We start from the raw sequence: 15,745 nt of genomic DNA on the forward strand, positions 1-15,745 counted from the left end.
TCTCGCCTTGTGCCCTTATAGTTTTTTAAAATGTTTATTTAATCTTTATTTAACTAGGCAAGTCAGTTAAGAACAAATTCTTATTTTCAATGACGGCCTACCAAAAGGCCTCCTGCTGGAACAGGAGGCTGGGATTAAAAATAAAAATGTATTCAATAAAAATATAGGACAAAACACACATCACGACAAGAGACAACACAACACTACATAAAGAGCATGGTAGCAACACAACATCACAACAATATGGTAGCAATACAACATGGAAGAAGCACAACATCGTGGCAACACAAAACAGGGTAATGTCAAGTCTGCTCCTGCTCCTCCCCTCCGGCGTACAACGTAGCCAGAGTACTAACCACCGGTCCCGGGATTCATCATTACGCACACCTGGCACTCATCATTACGCGCACCTGTTAATCTTTATGATTCACATCTGGACTCCATTATTTTCATAATTTCCTCCCCTTTATATCTCACTCTCCCATGTTCACTCACCAGTTGGTGTTGTTCTTGTGTATCGGCGGTCTGCCTTATGTTAGGGTTGTGTTCTTTGTTTTGTTGTTTTATTAAGAAATGTCACCTGCTTCTGACTCACTCAACTGTCCAGTTTGAGTATTTGTTGCAGCTTGTTCCAGTCGCTAGCTGTAGCGAACAGGGATGTGTGTGCTTTGGGGACCTTTAACAGAATGTGACTGGCAGAGTGGGTGTTGAATGTGGAGGATGAGGGCTGCAGTAGATATTTCAGATAGGGGGCAGTGAGGCCTAAGAGGGTTTTATAAATAAGCATTAACCAGTGGGTCTTGCGATGGGTATACAGAGATGACCAGTTTACAGAAGAGTATAGAGTGCAATGGTGTGTCCTATTAGGAGCATTGGTAGCAAATCTGATGGCCGACTGGTAAAGGACATCTAGCCGCTCGAGCACCCTTACCTGCCGATCTATAAATTACATCTCCGTAATCTAGCATGGGTAGAATGGTCATATAAATCAGGGTTAGTTTGGTAGCTGGGGTGAAAGAGGAGCGATTATGATAGAGGAAATAAAGTCTAGATTTAAATTTAACCTACAGATTTGAAATGTGCTGAGAGGACAGTGCACCGTCTAGCCATACTCCCAAGTACTTGTATGAGGTGACCTCATACAAGACCTCTAAACCCTCAGAGGAAGTAATCACACCAGCGGGGAAAGCGGCATTATTCTTACCAAACGATATGACCTTTGTTTTGGAGGTGTTCAGAACAAGGTTAAGGGGCAGAGATAGTTTGTCGGACACTAAGAAAGCTTTGTTGTTGAGCATTTAACACAAAATCCGGGGAGGGGCCAGCGGAGTACAAGGCTGTATCATCCGCATATAAATGGGAGAGAGAGCTTCCTACTGCCTGAGCTATGTTGTTGATGTAAACTGAGAAGAGTGTGGGGCCTAGGATCGAGCTTTGTTGTACACCCTTGGTGACAGGCAGTAGCTGAGACAACAGATGTTCTGACTTTATACACTTCACTCTTTGAGAGAGGTAGTTAGCAAACCAGGCCAAAGACCCCTCCCCAGCCAAGCATACACCTGTTGTATTCGGAGCATGTGACAAATTAAATTTGATTTAGATCCTCAGAAACAACCACACAGAGGAAAGAAAGGCAAACCAACAATGTAATGTAATAATGCAAAATATAAGGAAACTAACACTAAGGGGATAGACTGTTGATATTCTTCAGTTTGCTGCCATTTTTTCTGGTTTCACATTTGTCTTCAGTGATCACAAGGTAAAATGTATCTAAAACAATTGTAATTTATATTTACAATACCCTTATCCAAAGGTTTACTCATTTACCTAGCTCTATCAATAGCTCTTCTCAATTTGTAAATTACAGTGCATGGATAATGGTGTTATTTCATTGGAAAAAAGAAAGATATTGTTCCACTTGCAACCAACAGGTTGCTAGACCTTATTGAACGTTTCATCTCACATAAAGATAGTGGAATTATGATAGAAATAAATCAAGTCAGAATACAGCATATCTGTAGACACACCTCCACTGCACCTTCATTTCTTTGATCTCCACCCGCATCGAATAGCAGGTGAATGGCATGCTATTCTCATGTTAAAATTCAAGGTCAGAATATGAGTAGAGAGAAGTGCATAAAAAGGGAATTACGTTCCATTTACGCGCGTTTAACTCGGGTCATATTTCCCTCCTTTTGTTCGCATTGACTCGCTTTGGAATTTATCACGTGACCGTACTGTTCGTTTCAGACCTGGACAAAGCAGTCACATGAGCGCCGTACTTCCTGTTTGTATCAGTTGAGAAAACGTCAATGATGTAACCAAACAACTGCAATTTCTCTCACTGTTATTTTGTTTAATGTGGAATATGGGCTTCGTGTCCAATCTTCTAGTTGGGCTGCTGTCCAACGTGCTGCTGATTTACGCGGCGCCTCTTTCACCTGTAAATAGCATTTACCTGCCAAGCATAGGTACGTTGATTGCACCCATGAATTGTTAAAATCATTTTGCTTAGAAAAATAAAGCGAATGCTGGTGTTTGCTGTTTGTGTTGTATTATATGCCATTTTATTCCGTGTTTAACGTTTAAACCAGGTTTTACTTCAGAAAAGTTTTATAACCCAACCTACTAAAATTACATTTATTTTCTGGGGAAAAAATAGAGTTACCTAGAGTTAATACGTCCTCGTCATTTGATGTGACTAGCATGATTTACATCATCCCCTACATGTTATAAAGTAGATTGATATAACATGCCCAATAATATTTCAATTTCAGGGAGATTCTGGCACATCTCTGACCTGCATTTGGACCCCACGTACCATGTGACTGATGACCACACCAAAGTGTGTTTCTCCTCTAAGGGTGTCCCAGCCTCGAACCCTGGTCTGTTTGGAGATTTCATGTGTGACTCTCCCTACCAGCTCATCCTGTCAGCCTTTCAGCACATGAAACAAGTGGCCCCACAGCCAGAGTTTATGATCTGGACAGGGTTTGTAGCTTAATATGTTATGAAGAGCAATATGTAGTGTGCCTGTGGATTTGTATCCCTGTTTCACATACAACAACATTGGAGAAGTACAGTTTGAGAGGGTTAAAAAAATTGTACATTGCTTCCTCTTTCCTTTCATTGGATAACTAAAAATGATCTTGTCACAGATGGAATTGTTGTAACATAAGCAACAAATCAGTGATCTGTTTGGAGTTAAGTGAAACGTAATCAATGTCTGTATAGCAGGGTTGCCCAATTCTGGTCCTGGATGGCCTCTCCTTCTAATCAGGGACACCATGGGAGTGCAATTAACTACCAGGTAGAAACAAAAACCAGAAGTGTTTTGTCCCTCCAGGACTTGTATTGGGCAGCCATTGTATAGTCATTCAGCTGGAACATTGGTGTAGCACACACTGCCGCAGTATATGTAAGGCGGGCCCACGATAGTATATGAACACATCATAAACCATGATAAGCCAAAATCTCAGCCTCATGGCAAAATGTGTAGAATAGCAGGAAATGAGCTCTAAAACAGCACAATTTTCTCTCAGCCTCATGGAAAATGTGTAAAATATGCTTGGACCTTGCATTACGACACTGGTCTTGAATCAGCTTTAAGCTGTGTGCGTCGCTATCCAAAATAAAAAAAGTAATTTACACATTCAGCCACATAAACCATAAATCATCCATACAAGACTTTCTACTGATATGAAAATAAAGTCATTATGCCAACGTGCAACCAGTGGGGGGACGGACGACTCAGCATCAGATAGGTGTGCATACAGTATGAATAGAGTGAAGAGCAATGCATACTGAAGACTATTAAACATGAAGTAAATGCTAAGCTAATGCCTGAAAATATGAATCATACATCACATGAAGGGTTATGTACTTCATGTGTATGGTGCTTTGTCATTTCAACTCATAAATCACCAGTTAATCAGTTAAGCCTGACATCTTATTGGCATGTATAATGTGTGTTAAGCAGAATTAATATTGCTTTGGTGAAAGGCCCCTGCCACAGCACCTATATTAAAATGTGTTTTAAGAAAGCCAACCCCTGGATTACAGGGATTTAGGGGTAATACATGAGCACATCTTTGTTTTATTTTATTAATGCTGACCTGGGCTCTAATAAATTATTAGAATGGGCTTATTTCTCCCCCCCCCCCCCCAGAGACAGCCCTCCACATGTCCCTGCAGGGGAGCTGTCCACAGACGTGGTAATCCAAGTCATCAGCAACATGACTCAAACCATCAGGGAGTTCTTTCCAGACATGCTAGTGTACCCCGCCCTTGGGAATCATGACTACTGGCCACAGGTATTTTATCTACAGTATTCCACTAATGGGGATGTGATGGGGTGGAGAAGACCTGTGATGTATAGTCATCTGGCCCAATGCTGATTGTGGTAGACTCTGGGTCAAACCAGAGATTGAGTCTGTACATCTGAAAGATCAATGTTTTCTTGAAATAAAGGAGTTTTTAGCATAAATGAAAGATGAGCAGCAGCAGTTTGTCATTTTCTCTCATAAGAATGTTTGTTTAATTTTTGTCGGTCAATATGCCTACTCTATTTTCATGACACAGTGGTCATTCTTTTCAGGATCAACTTCCGACGTCCACTAATGATATTTACCAGGCTGCAGCCAAACTATGGGAGCCTTGGTTAAAGCCAGAAGCCCTTGTAACTCTCAGAGAAGGTAAGCTGCTTGTGTTTAGAACATGGGAACTAGTGTTAGGTCTGCTGATCAGGCCTCTTGGTGCCTGGTATTACTATGCATTTGCTTTTTGCATTGTTTTTAATCTACATAAACATTTACATATTGATAACCCTTGCAGAACTCACAATACCTTGATACAACACACAATAACCTTACGTGACCCTGAATTTGATGTCTTTTGTGAAGGTGGATTTTACTCTCAGATGGTGCAGCCCAAGCTGCGACTGATAAGCCTGAACACTATCCTATACTATAGCCCAAATAAAGTGACAGTGAATATGAGTGACCCGGCTGGACAGTTCCGGTGGCTGCAGGACACCCTGGAAGCATCTGCGCAGAGCATGGAGAAGGTAAATAGGTCATCGCTACATTACTCTGTAGAAGGAATATCTCTCTGTCTATCCAGGTGAGGATGGCTTCTGAATAGTCCTGCATGGCTCCTAAGCACCCTTATATGGAAGACAGGATAATATACAGCAAATAACATGGAAGACTGATTATATCTTTTTAAAAGCAATATTTTTCTTTTCTGGTGCCTTAACATGCTGTTCCTCCTGTCGTCCCTCTGTAGGTCATTGTAATTGCTCATGTTCCAGTGGGTTACTTGCCCTTTGCCAGGAACACCACCGCCGTCAGAGAAGCCTACAATGAGAGACTTGTGAAGATCTTTCGCGACTACAGTGACATCATCTCAGGGCATTTCTATGGCCACACTCACAGAGACAGCATAATGGTCTTGCAGGACCAACAAGGTGAGTCACTGGCTAGTGTCAAAGCTCTGTGTTACTGTCATCAAGGGATAACTGATTGGGTGGTTCAGGATGAGGTTTGAACATGATTTTTATCTGAGATCAAATTATTACATCTCCATCCTACATATCATTTGCCTGACGACTCATACTGAATTTAATTCCACTGCTCTATCACAACATGCATTCAGTCTGAGACTGCCATCGTAGAAGTCCTTTCTGCTGACATCAAATTGAGGGGCATTGTACAAAACAAGTTATCAGCGATTGGATCGTCTCTAACCAATCAAAATAAACACTGTTGAAAGTTAAAATAGTGGAATTCACAAGGTGCAATTTCGAAACCTGGTTGTGCACCAGCAGTTTTCCCCTTGTTGTTGAAACCCCACCTCTTTAAGGAATACCTAGGATAGGATAAAGTAATCCTTTCTAACCCCCCCCCCCCCCCCCCCCCCCTTAAAAGAGTTAGATGCACTGTTGTAAAGTGGTTGTTCCACTGGATATCATAAGGTGAATGCACCAATTTGTAAGTCGCTCTGGATAAGAGCGTCTGCTAAATGACTTAAATGTAAATGTAAATGTGTCACTCATTGACAGTCACTCACTTAGCCCATATCAGTCAAGCATTTTTAGATTTGTTAAATTAGTCTAGCCAGCTATCTTATTTTGTAGTATTCATGGCCGAATTACCTCCAATTACCTTGCCTCCAGGGGGGTCCCCATTGATTTTAATAGTCACACTCACTCAGATATCATATTAACATGGCATAAATCATGGCCAAATTTGTAGAATTGCAGGAAATTCGCTTTTAAAACTTCTCCCTACCACATGGCAAAATGTGTAGAATTTCAGGAAATTGGCTGTAAAACTAAAACAACAAAAAAGTTACACATGGATTTGTATACCTTTTTGTTAATAAAATATTTTTTCTGCTTACAGATCCCTCTGTACGTTTTAAATGCTAGGTTTTAAACCTGGTTCTGAGTTCATGTGTAGCGGCTAATTGTATAGCTTCTAGGCTATGTGTTTGTAGATTGACTGAGGTGAATGAAGCTACAGCTACAGAATGAAGCTACAACCCTCTAATGGGTTAATGGCTGGGGTCATTTTAACTTGTTTTTGCTGTTCTCTATAGCATTTTTGACCTCAGTATAACTCGGACCCTGGCTACAGCCCTGGGCCCAACCAATCGGTTTCTGCGACCAATCAGATCGGCTTGAATGTGTTCGCATTCGAGGAGGAGAACAAATTTAGAATCATTCTAGAGAATAAATGTTAATGGGGTGGTGTTTGGCTGGAGCGATGTGGATTGGTAGCCAGGCAAACACATCAGGGTGTGAACGAGGCATCATACACTGAGTAATCTTTTGTACCTTTCCAGATATAATGACGCATTTAGATCATGTTCAACACCGCCTGAAGTTACTCAGACAATCCAAATCCACCTTTCATCTCCTATGGGTTCAGTGTTACAATGACTGCCAGTGTTGGTTAGAATCCCCACGGCCACGAAAAATGCATGTTTGTCTAACTAGGTTAACTCAATGGAGGAGGAACTGAGGAAGGAATGCTTTCAGCCATTTATTTATTTACCCAACTCATCCTCATTTGTTTGCTTTGAAGGAGAACCGATTAATTCCCTGTTTGTCACACCGGCTGTTACTCCAATCAAGAGTGCAGAAGAGCCGTACTCCAACAACCCAGCCTTCCGCATGTACCACTATGACCCACAGGACTACAGGCTGCTGGTAAGTACAACCACCATTATCCAGTGGTTTTGGACAGGCCCCTTTCATTTGAACATGTTTTGAAATATCCATTGATATAATGTATTATCATCCTCATGTCTAACCTTATTAACTCTCTCAAGGGGATGTAGGTAGCCAGAACAATTTAATCATTCCCATGCAGAGGCTGATTTCAGTTCTGCATTTTCACTTTCCCTCTTATCATTAAGGTCTGCACTGATCTGTCCCTGTCTTGGTTTATCAAAGTACAGAAATCTCCATGTGATTCTCGCTTATACAGCATAGAGCTCAGAGTAGCTTACAGGTGATTTCAGCATCCCCCTTAGACGGGAGCTGGAACATGTTAGCACTGCAGTAAGCTCCACAGTCAACATTGGGGAGGGCATAGCCCTTAAATCTCTAGTAGCTCTACTTTCTGGGGTAATCTGTTAAGAAAAGGCCAGGCGGAAAATAAGAGTCAGAAACATCTTGACTAAACTTATTCAAATGGTGACCATTTAGGTCAACGTCATTTAGGTAAGTTAGCTCTCAACAGCTTAACCAGCCCCTAGACCCACAGCAATGATGTTCCTTCATGATTAATGGTGCTGTCACACATCACTACTTCTAATCAAGGTACTTTCTCAGAGTGGGGGTTTTACATGGCTTTTCATGGTTTTGAAATAGTCTTTCTCTCTCTGAAGGATATTTGGCAGTACTACTTGAATCTCACCGAAGCCAACCAAGAAAAAAGATCTGACTGGAAACTTGAATACGTAATGACTGAAGCGTTTGGATTAAAGGACATTCAACCACACAGCCTGTTTAAACTTGTCTTGAGTTTTGAAATGCAGCAAAGCAAAGCATTTCAGAAGTATTTTAGCCATTTTATGGTGAGCTATGATGATACCATTGTGTGTGATGGGGCCTGCAAGCTGACTCAGGTCTGTGCGGTGCAGTCCTTGGACCATGCCTCCTATTCCAAATGTATTGAAAAGGGACATTAAAACAATTATCTTCTTTTTTTTGTGAGTTAATCTGAAAATTCAGGGATTTTATACATGTAGATATATTTCTTATGTTTGCACATGACCATGAAATATAAATGTATTTTTTGTAATACTTTCAATTGAATAATTACAAATCAAATCAAAGTTTATTTGTCACATGCGCCGAATACAACAGGTGTAGACCTTAGAGTGAAATGCTTACTTACAGGCTCCAACCAATAGTTCAAAAAAGGTGTTAGGTGAACAATAGGTAAGTAAAGAAATAAAACAATAGTAAAACGACAGGCTATATACAGTAGTGAGGCTATAAAAATAGCGAGGCTACATACAGACACCGGTTAGTCAGGCTGATTGAGGTAGTATGTACATGTTGATATGGTTAAAGTGACTATGCATATATGATGAACAGAGAGTAGCAGTAGCGTAAAAGAGGGGTTGGTGGGTAGCAGGACACAAAGCAGATAGCCCGGTTAGCCAATGTGCGGGAGCACTGGTTGGTCGGCCCAATTGAGGTAGTATGTACATGAATGTATGTATAGTTATAGTGACTATGCATATATGAGAAACAGAGAGTAGCAGCAGTGTAAAAAGAAGGGTTGGGGGGGGGGCACACAATGCAAATAGTCCGGGTAGCCATTTGATTACCTGTTCGGGAGTTTTATGGCTTGGGGGTAAAAACAGTTGAGAAGCCTTTTTGTCCTAGACTTGACACTCCGGTACCGCTTGCCATGCGGTAGTAGAGAGAACAGTCTATGACTGGGGTGGCTGGGGTCTTTGACAATTTTGAAGCAACTCTGAGGTTGAAATATGAAATGTTTGAAATGTTGATGATTATATAATTGCAAAAGGCCAGATATTTTGACAAACTTTCTCTCTGTGAAATGTTATAATCAAAGGGAAATAACTAACTCCTATGCACATTGTCTGTTTATTGCTTTGAAAATATCTGGCAGTTATTGAATAAACTCTAAACAGAATTGCCTTGCTTGCAGTTCAAAGCAAATTAGTTCTAAGTGAAACTGTTGCACAGAAAGTGAGGGCATTCATGAGAAAGATGTTTTTTTTTCAATGAACAGCTTGTTCATTTTTTACAAATAAAAGATGGCACAACTATTTACTCTGCATTTGTAAGTTGTTCTGATATTATTTCTCTGAGACACCTATCTGTTTCTCATGTTACTGAGATAAAGCTCTCTGGATCAAAGAGGCCCTAGTTTTCCCAGCTGTAATGCTGCACTTCTCTTCACGTGCTCCCCAGCCCCTTATATAGCTGTACTGTGAGAGAGGTTAACGCATGACCTTGCTGGAGAAAATGAAAAGCTCGGAAATGCCTCGCTAGACCAAACCACTCTGTAGGGGAGATGGGGGTGGAGCGGATGGGAATCAGACAGCCCCAACCCCATTGGACCCCCTCTTCTCCTCTACATCTCTTCCCCGCTCTCTATCGCTTCCCCCCTTTCTCCTCTCTCCTTCTCTTCCCTCCTCTCCCTCTTCCCCCCGCTCTCTTTCTTCTACCCCCCTCTCCCTCTTCCCTTCTCTCCCTCTCTTCCCCCCTCTCTCCTATTCTCCCCTCTCCCTCTCCACACACGATCTACTCCAGGATGACTATCTGCCCTTGCCTTTTGGAATTGGGGACAAAATCTTTCCACTCATATGCCCTCAACTGAGTTTAGTCATTAGCATTCAGGGGCAGAGAGTCTGGAGGAGCCACAATACCCGGTGGAAGGGACTGTGGAAATGAAGTTAGCGGTTGACATGGTGATAAAGACGACTCCAGCAGAACTCTGGCAGGCCTCATTAATGACTGAGATCCACTAATGAGCGTGAATCACTGGCCTGCCAATCAGACAGGCTGGTTCCTGTCAAAGAACCAGCCACTGATGGAGTGAAAAAGAGAGAGAGGGGTCAGTATTTTCCCTGTCGCTGTGACTCCATTTGAGGATAGAATGGTTCTCCTGCCCTTCAGTCTTCACTACCCCGCTAGCCACCCAGGGTTGTCCTGAGTTCAGGCCAGGTTTTAAAAAACAGAATAAATCTAGTAGGAGACAGTGACTGAGGGCCCCTCCTACGGTGGGCAGTAGTAGTGAATGCCTGTATTGGCCTCCTCCACACTGAAAGAGAGGCAATAATACCAGTTCTTATGCACCCTCTGAAAAAGGATTTGGGTAGGGTGGAACTGAGGAGAGAGCGGGATATGGTAGAGCCCAGGAAAGACACTTCAACTGTCAGCAGCATTCTAGGCATCTTATGAGAAGGGAGGCACGCTTTCTCAGAAAGCCTCCAAGCCTCTACATTTCAAACCAAGAATCCACTCAGACAATAGTGACAGAAGGCTGAGTTCTTAAGCCTCGGTGGACTTAATGCCATTATATGCCTCTGACCTTCATATCGCCTTAGAGATACAAGGAACTCAACAGCCTGCCTTGCTTATATAATGGAGAGTATTGCTTTACATCTTTTCAGTAACGTAAATAGTCTATGCTATAAAATGTACAAATCCAGAATAAAACACAAGTTCTATACGTCCATGTTTCTCTATCTGAATTGGATTTTATTTTGTACCTGTAGCCGATTAAGTAATAAGGCATGGTTAATGCTGTCACGTATGCTTAGACTTGTAGAGTGCTTTTTGCTTCCTGAAAACCTTAAGAGCTGTAGTTGTGAGGTCAATGTGAGTGACCCCAGCAGGTCAAGTCTACGCTAATTACCAGGCCTCATTATGGTCAAGTAGACTGTCATCAGTCGCCACACCTCACAGCACTTTTATTTCTGCTGGCTGGGTTTATGCTGCAAAACATTTAATCTGTGGATTACTGTCAAGATTGTGTACCTGGGCAGGCCCTTGGGGAACTGGAATCTTTGGAATATGACTGTTAATTTCAGGGGATGGAGGCAGAGCACAGAACCCACTCAACACAGATTACACTGTGCCACTTTGGTCAGGGAGACTGTTGTTACTTTAGAGGCTTTTATTCAACACGGAGAGCAATGACACAATGTTAGGTAATGGTGTCGTACCCATTCTTAATATCACTTAGAGCATCTGTTCAGTTATTGAGGAGTCCCTATGGATTATTAAAAACTATTTAACATCCAAACATCCTCATGTCTCTTAATAATAATACATGAGATTTGAAGTGCCTTTCAAAAAAAAAAAACAAGGAAGATCAACAGCAAAGAGTATAGAATAAGACAATTATATAAAAGCTGCTTAGCCAGGGCTGAGTAAGGGGGGAGCTAAAATTAGGGGTAAGACACACTGAAACGGTGGGTTTTGAGATTGTTTACGTTAGATTACCTCACCCTCCCCACAGTCTTTCCATTTATGGCCATGGCGACTGAAGTGTTATGTGTTAGAGCCAGCTGTGCATTGTTTTGTTGCCCCGTTTATCTTGGCTGTGTCTCCAAGACGCTCCGGGGTTGCGGAGGAAGAGGCGTAGTAGCCAGTAATGAACTTGTTCGGGCATTAAAACTGCCACTGGAAGTCTAGTAACAATTGCAGCTCGTGGTTGTAGTGTGCATGGTTATTATGTGGAGGTGGCGTGTGAACGGGTCTCATACCCCAGGTCAATATTTCACACCCTCAGTCTAATGAAGACACAAGCCATAAGCCATCTTGGTGAAGACTAGTGCTTATCAGTGACCTGTCCTCACTTACCCTCCTCTCTATCACTTGATTTCAATGTAAGAGATTCTGAAATCGGGGCCTGATTTCATTTTAAAAGGACTTATTCTGCATGCAGCAACTAAAACCTAAAAGGGTGCCATTTAAAGTACAAAATAGCCTAAAAACCAGTGGGTCTATTCCAGCAACAAGTACTTTGTGCTTGTAGACAATAAATTATGTTTCAAATCAATGTTGCAAGTTGTAACATTGTTGGATGACTCAGCTATGACTTTACCACAAAATACCAGCCACATCCAGTAAGCCTGTAGGGTCCCATTACAGATAGTATAGTTGCAGGGCCAGTTAAAGACCAATACAAACCCCTTGAATCATTATAAGTATTTTTATTTCATCTTTATTTAACTAGGCAAGTCAGTTAAGAACACATTCTTATTTACAATGACGGCCTACACCGGCCAAACCCAGACGACGCTGGGCCAATTGTGTGCCGCCCTATAGGACTCCCAATCATGGCCGGTTGTGATACAGCCTGGATTCTAACCAGGGTGTCTGTTGTGATGCTTCTAGCACTGAGACGCAGTGCCTTAGACCGCTGCGCCACTCGGGAGCCCAAATGTTGTATTACCTACTGAGAGTGAGAGATGGTCTGGATAGACGGTCAGACCTTTTCATAGTCACACCACTATTGGGGCTCATCTTCAGGAGCTCTGTCAACAATGCATAGCCTTGGTGTTGAATCTGTGTCAGCAAGGACAAGAGTGGTCTGGTCTGTGACTGCTAAGTAACCTCTCTCCCCAGCCTGGCAATCCTCCTGTGGGAAATTCCTGTGATTTGTAAATACTGCTTACTGTTCTGCTTATTGGCCAGCTCACTGTCTCGTTCCCAGCTTTGTGTTTTATTCACCGGAAAGTAATTGAGACTAGTGTTGTTGGCCTACAACAAGGCTCAACCCTATTTAAGTGTTGCTTTGTTCCATTCAGGTTTTTATTTTATTCATCAAGTATGGACTTTGATTAATGACTTTTTACCTTAACTCACAGAAAGGTGAAGCATGGTCATCTAATGATTTTTTACAATACAGGAGGTTGAAAAATGTTGTAAATTCACAGGAATGGCAAGTGTTTTATTGTTTTTAAGTGGTGAAATGCAAGATAGCCATTGCCACTTCTATAAGCATTTAGTAAATCAAAATTAAATCTAAAGTCTAATATAACTCTTTGTATATCCAAATTCCCCTGTGGACCAACACAATGTTCTATTCATAGAGTTAACCTCATGTGATGCTAGCTCTCACACCCTACTCCTTCTCCTACAGAATATAAAGAGACTTAGTGAAACAGATTTTCAAAGCCAAAATTGGCACAGACCAGCCATTGAGAGGGAGGCATGGTGATTGTGCAATCCAGCCTGTTTCCCCAACGATGGGGGTAAGAGGGGGGGTCTTGAAGGGGGAAAGGGCCAGGGGTGAGAGAGAGCAGGGGAGCAGGCAAAAACCCAACCAGGGGGGTTCCTTTCGTCTCATGCTTCAGTGGCAATTTGTCAGCCAGCATGAATGGCCGCCTTTATGAACCCACAAGACAGCAGTCGGGGTTCAGATCTGATTGAGCTCTAAGCCGATTGTACCCCGTTCCTTTGTGGGCCGAGCATAGCCCGTTCCCCCTCAGCCAATGTGCATCCAGCTAGGGCATTACCTCACGATCATATGATGTCTATGCCAATCACCCAGAAAAACACTCCCTCTTTTCCCCTTTGAGAGGAAGAAAGGCACTCTGGGAAAATAATGAAACTCCATCAGGCCTTCCATGAGAACCACTCTCTCCAGGAATACATTGACAACGGAGTGTAGAGAGAACAAAAGACAGATTTCTGCAGGGAAATATTTTACAAAGTGGCGTGTAGGCAGTCGTGATTGAGGGAGTGTTTGGAAGTAGGCCAAACATACAGGGAAGATCACCATTATGGAGACTACTGCCAATTAACATGTTCCCCACTGGGCTCGGGCTGGAGATTCCCATGATACACTAGGGTTAAGCTATTGTCTTCAGACACAAAGCTCTGATTATGGAAGTGGGAGCTGTAGGTATGCGTGCAAGAGACAGTGGTCTGCAAGAATGTACAGAAGTACACTGATGTGAATTTAAATTGTTTCATTTGGAAAGAATAAAACTTGCATTATTTTTTGCATGACAGAGTGAATAAAACTTAGAGCTGTGACTAGTTCTCAAACCAATTTGTGGATTGTTTCTTGCTTCATTAACAGTAGAGTTTACACAAAAGTGAATAAATGACATGACACTTTACTACAGTATTTTCCCAAAATATTTTGTGAGACTATGGACAGTAGCTCGAATAGGTTTCAGCCTAACATCATCTGAGAACAACATGGTAGATGTTAATTAATAAATGACCTACAACCCATAGTAGGAATGACCAACTTCTTGATAAATCTATTCCTTGTGATTTGCATCTGTCTGGCATCCTATGTTTATTTCCCTCATCAGAGGTGACTTACCTAACAAACAGACTAACATCCTAAAGGATCATGTTCTACCTACCCCCGCCCTGTAGCTTCATCTAAAAGCAGTGCCTTCAGAAAGTTTTCACAACTCTTGACTTTTTTGTGTGTGTGTTACAGCCTGAATTTAAAATGGATTAAACAGAGATTTTCTGTCACTGGCCTACACACAATACCCCATAATTAGATTTTTTTTTTTTTTTTTTTTTTTTTTACAAATGAATTCAAAATTATAAGCTGAAATGTCTTGACTCAACTATTCAAACCCTTTGTTATGGCAAGCCGAAAAAAGTTCAGGAGTAAACATTTGCTTAACAAGTCACATAATATGTTGCATGGACTCACTCATTTCTTAATTAATAGTGTTTAACACAGGGTTTCCCAAACTTGGTCCTTGGGACAAATAATCAACTAATCATCCAGCTTTGAAAATTTGAATCAGCTGTGTAGTGTTAGGGCAAAAACCAAAACTTGCACCCCCTGGGGTCCCGAGGACCGAGTATGGGAAACAATGGTTTAACATCATTTTTGAATGACTACCTCATCTCTGTACCCCACACATACAATTATCTGTAAGGTCCCTCAGTTGACTGGGGAATTTCAAACACAGATTCAACCACAAAGACCAGGGAGGTTTTCTAATGACTCGCAAAGGGCATCTATTGGTAAAAAAGCAGAGATTTGAATATCCCTTTCATCATGGCAAAGTTATTCATTACAATTTGGATGGTGTATCAATACCGCCAGTCACTACAAAGATACAGGCATCCTTCCTAACTCAGTTGCTGGAGAGGAAGAAAACCGCTCAGGGATTTCACCATGAGGTCAATGGTGACTTTAAAACAGAGTGTAATGGCTGTGATAGGAGTAAACTGAGGATGGATCAACAACATTGTAGTTACTCCACAATACTAACCTTAATGACAGAGTGAAAAGAAGGAAGCCTGTACAGAATGCAAATATTCCAAAACACGTATCTTATTTGCAAAAAGGCACTAAAGTAATACTCCAAAAAATGTGGCATAGCAATTAATTTTTGGTCCTGAATAAAAAGCGTTATGTTTAGGGCAAATCTAATAGAATACAATACTGAGTACCACTCTCCATATCTTCAAGCATAGTGGGGCCTGCATTATGTTATGGTTATGCTTGTAATTGTTAAGGACTGGGGAGTTTTTCAGGATGAAAAGAAACAGAATGGAGCTAAAACAGGCAAAATCCTTGAGGAAAACCTGGTTCAGTCTGCTTTCCACCAGTCACTGGGAGATTAATTCACCTTTCAGCAGGACAATAACCTAAAACACAAGGTCAAATCTACACTGGAGTTGCTTACCAAGAAGACAGTGAATGTTCCTGAGTTACAGTTTTGACTTAAATCTACTTGAAGATCTATGGCAAGA

At 41.7% G+C, this 15,745-nt stretch overlaps 1 protein-coding gene across 1 annotated transcript; it reads left to right on the plus strand.

The window, feature by feature from the left end:
* The first annotated feature begins 2,260 nt into the window (after positions 1-2,260).
* Positions 2,261-9,326, plus strand: smpdl3a (sphingomyelin phosphodiesterase acid like 3A). Its single transcript, XM_055872826.1, has 8 exons — positions 2,261-2,471; positions 2,778-2,991; positions 4,169-4,313; positions 4,598-4,694; positions 4,902-5,065; positions 5,287-5,467; positions 7,089-7,213; positions 7,897-9,326. Exons 1-8 carry the CDS (start codon positions 2,360-2,362, stop codon positions 8,197-8,199), a joined length of 1,341 nt encoding a protein of 446 aa, XP_055728801.1. The 5' UTR covers positions 2,261-2,359; the 3' UTR covers positions 8,200-9,326.
* The last annotated feature ends 6,419 nt before the right edge of the window (positions 9,327-15,745 follow it).

This window comes from Salvelinus fontinalis, chromosome 20 (assembly GCF_029448725.1).
Source record: "Salvelinus fontinalis isolate EN_2023a chromosome 20, ASM2944872v1, whole genome shotgun sequence".
In the NCBI taxonomy this organism is placed as follows: Eukaryota; Metazoa; Chordata; class Actinopteri; order Salmoniformes; family Salmonidae; genus Salvelinus; species Salvelinus fontinalis.

Excerpts from the sequence above, each read along its gene's own strand:
- smpdl3a (XM_055872826.1), top strand. The coding sequence starts at position 2,360 with ATGTGGAATATGGGCTTCGTGTCCAATCTTCTAGTTGGGCTGCTGTCC. Across the intron at positions 2,472-2,777 it reads CATTTACCTGCCAAGCATAG|GGAGATTCTGGCACATCTCT; the intron begins GTACGTTGATTG and ends TTTCAATTTCAG. Across the intron at positions 5,468-7,088 it reads GGTCTTGCAGGACCAACAAG|GAGAACCGATTAATTCCCTG; the intron begins GTGAGTCACTGG and ends TTTGCTTTGAAG.